This window comes from Sinocyclocheilus rhinocerous, unplaced genomic scaffold (genome assembly GCF_001515625.1).
Source record: "Sinocyclocheilus rhinocerous isolate Xijiao unplaced genomic scaffold, SAMN03320098_v1.1 scaffold1366, whole genome shotgun sequence".
NCBI classification, from domain to species: Eukaryota; Metazoa; Chordata; class Actinopteri; order Cypriniformes; family Cyprinidae; genus Sinocyclocheilus; species Sinocyclocheilus rhinocerous.
Genome location: NW_015630355.1, coordinates 210,154 through 213,007, shown reverse-complemented (window position 1 = coordinate 213,007; position 2,854 = coordinate 210,154). Strand labels below are relative to the sequence as shown.

At 38.6% G+C, this 2,854-nt stretch overlaps 1 protein-coding gene across 1 annotated transcript in view; it reads right to left on the bottom strand.

Annotated features, from left to right (window-relative positions):
- gabarapl2 (GABA(A) receptor-associated protein like 2) overlaps window positions 1-2,854 on the bottom strand; it is a 7,848-nt gene continuing 4,994 nt past the window's right edge. Inside the window, exon 4 of the mRNA XM_016552600.1 lies at window positions 1-459. Within this exon, the coding sequence (XP_016408086.1) occupies window positions 369-459 (91 nt within the window). The 3' untranslated portion in view covers window positions 1-368. The remainder of the gene's footprint in view (window positions 460-2,854) is intronic.

Sequence of the window (2,854 nt, the reverse complement as noted above, 5' to 3'; positions counted from 1 at the left end):
TTTATTTTTTGGTGTTGGTTTTTATTGGTTAGGTCATCCAGCTACCTTACCTTTCAGTTATCTTAAATATATAATTTACAGGGGAAAAATACAGATAAATTAAAACATTCAAAGTTACTATATATTCTCAGTGTTGACATTATTAAGCATCTGTAATAATACTGCAACACCATTCACCAAAAGAAGAAAAATCACTAATGGAGTCGATCTAATGTTTAAGAGCACAATATGACAATAGAGGTACAAACACATCTGCTATGTGATTAATTCACAGATGAGTCGATCCTGTTCCCAACCGCAGAACAATCGAGCGAGTCCAAAAGAAACGGGAGTGATGTGTTTGCACAGCCTGGGATGATGCAGGGATCCTAATATCCAAACGTGTTTTCTCCACTGTAGGCCACGTACAGAAAGCCATCCTCATCTTTTTCTTTTTCGTAGAGCTGCCCCATAGTCAGACTGAAACAAGAATGGAGATCGTTAGTGTTTTGACATTTATAGAAATATATACGGATTTTTGCACAGTTATTTTATGAAAACTGCTTTGAAAATTAAACAAAGAAAAATAGTTTTTGACACACTACTGAACCACATGAAGTAATAGTCAAGGAAAATCTCAATTTGTGAGAAAATGGCAAAAGTAGTCATCAATGAATACCTCTGAACAGATTAGTCCAAATAAAACAAAAACCTATTATTTGTTATTTTGCAATGTTCTCAAGCATCAGTAAACTAGAGAATATCAAGTGAGTTTATCTGAGATGGCAGTTGGAGGAGGTAAATAGAGATTATTTAGAAATGGTTGTAAAAGGAGGATGTTGGGTGTGACCTGCGGCATCGCAGGAAAACATTTCAGCTGGCCTCCTTCGCTTTCACACGAAATCTGATGCCATTTCTTCAGTTACTGGACACAATCACAGCCCTATACAGTTTCATCAGCATGAATGGTGCATGTTCAGGATGCAATTAAAGTAATCTACATTGTGAACATGTTTGCTGTATAAGGAAATGCTAGAGTCCTGCAGATGTTTCAGTAAACTGAATTCCTATAGCTGGCATGTCATTGTCCTCTTTATTTCTTGGAATATTTGCATGTGGGTGGTTTGGCGTGTTAAAAGGTACTGTTCTTTTTCTATTGGTGCATACAAAAAGGTCATAAAAATGTGCTATTTGACATTTAAAAGTGATGTTCCTGTGGGCAGGGTTTGCTGCATGTAAACAGTGCTTTACACACAGATACAGGATGTCACCGCTGTTATAGTATGAAAGTAAACAGGGTACTGGCTTTACTGCTTTTGTCTTAGTGACTTTGCAGGGATGACATATTTTTGTAGGCCAAAATAGATTCCATCAAAACTCATCTACTCACTAGCCAGCTTTCACAGCCTTGTTTGTTTTATTCGAACAAAAGATGAACTCAAGCATTCAGGGAATGTTTTTAGACTGATAGAGTAGTGAGAAGTTTATTGAGGGTGAAAATCACGATGTATACAGTCGCGTTGAAATCACGAGACTGTGGTGTAGTTTATTTATAACCTACGCTTTTTACTTCTAGCAATTAGGAGTGACATGTTCATTTGAGAAGATTATCATGATGAATATAATGTGTAAGAATCATAAACCCTTTGCTGGTCACAGAGCTTATTTTCTGCAATAATTCATATATTATTATCATTATTATTATTAATAATTCAATAATTCAGCCAATGGAAAATCCTATTGGCATTATGTTGAGAGAGCCAGGGTGATGCTAATTTCCGGGTTGACCTACAAAAATACGTCATCAGTAGTAGCACTCTATTCTATCTCATTTCTCTCGTATCATTTCAGTCGTATTTTTGAAACGGTGTTTTAAAGTTTATCACCTGACTCTGTGTGCCTCCATTGTAAACGCATTACTGTCACCACAAATTTTGTTAAATACTTTTGTTTTTATAGGCAATGTACAGTGGGAAAAAATATTTATTTGATCCCCTGCTGATTGACTGTAATTTTTATGGTAGGTTTATTTTAACGGATAGAGACAGAACACCAACCAAAAAAAATCCAGAAAAAACACATTATATAAAAGGTTAGAGACTGATTTGCATTTCAGTGAGTGAAAGAAGTATTTGATCCCCAACCAACCAGCAAGAATTCTGGCTCCACAGACTGGTTATGTGCCCATGTGGAGCACAGATTAGTCCTGTCACTTTGAGAAGTTACTCCTAATGTCAGCTCGTTAGGTGTATAAGACACCTGTCCACACAATCTGTATCTTCCATTCCAACCTCTCCCACCACCATGGGCAAGACCAAAGAGCTGTCAAAGCATGTCAGAGACAAGATTGTAGATCAGCACAAGGCTGGAATGGGCTACAAGACCACTTGTAGGAGACAACTATTGGTGCGATTATTTGAAAATGGAAGAAATACAAAACAACCATCAATAGGCCTTGGTCTGGAGCTCCGTGCAAGATCTTGCCTCATGGGGTAAGGATGATCATGAGAAAGGTGAGGGATCAGCCCCGAACTACACGGGAGGAGCTTGTTAATGATCTTAAGGCAGTTGGGACCACAGTCACCAAGCAAAACATTGGTAACACACTACGCCGCAATGGACTGAAATCCTGCAGCACCCGCAAGGTCCCCCTGCTCAAGAAGGCACATGTACAGGCCCATTTAAAGTTTGCCAAAGAACATCTAAATGATTCAGAAAAGGGTTGGGAAAAAGTGCTGTGGTCAGATGAGACCAAAATTGAGCTCTTTGGCATTAACTCGACTCGCCGTGTTTGGAGGGAGAGAAATGCTGACTATGACCCCAAGAACACCATCCCTACAGTCAAGCACGGAGGTGAAAACATTATGCTTTGGGG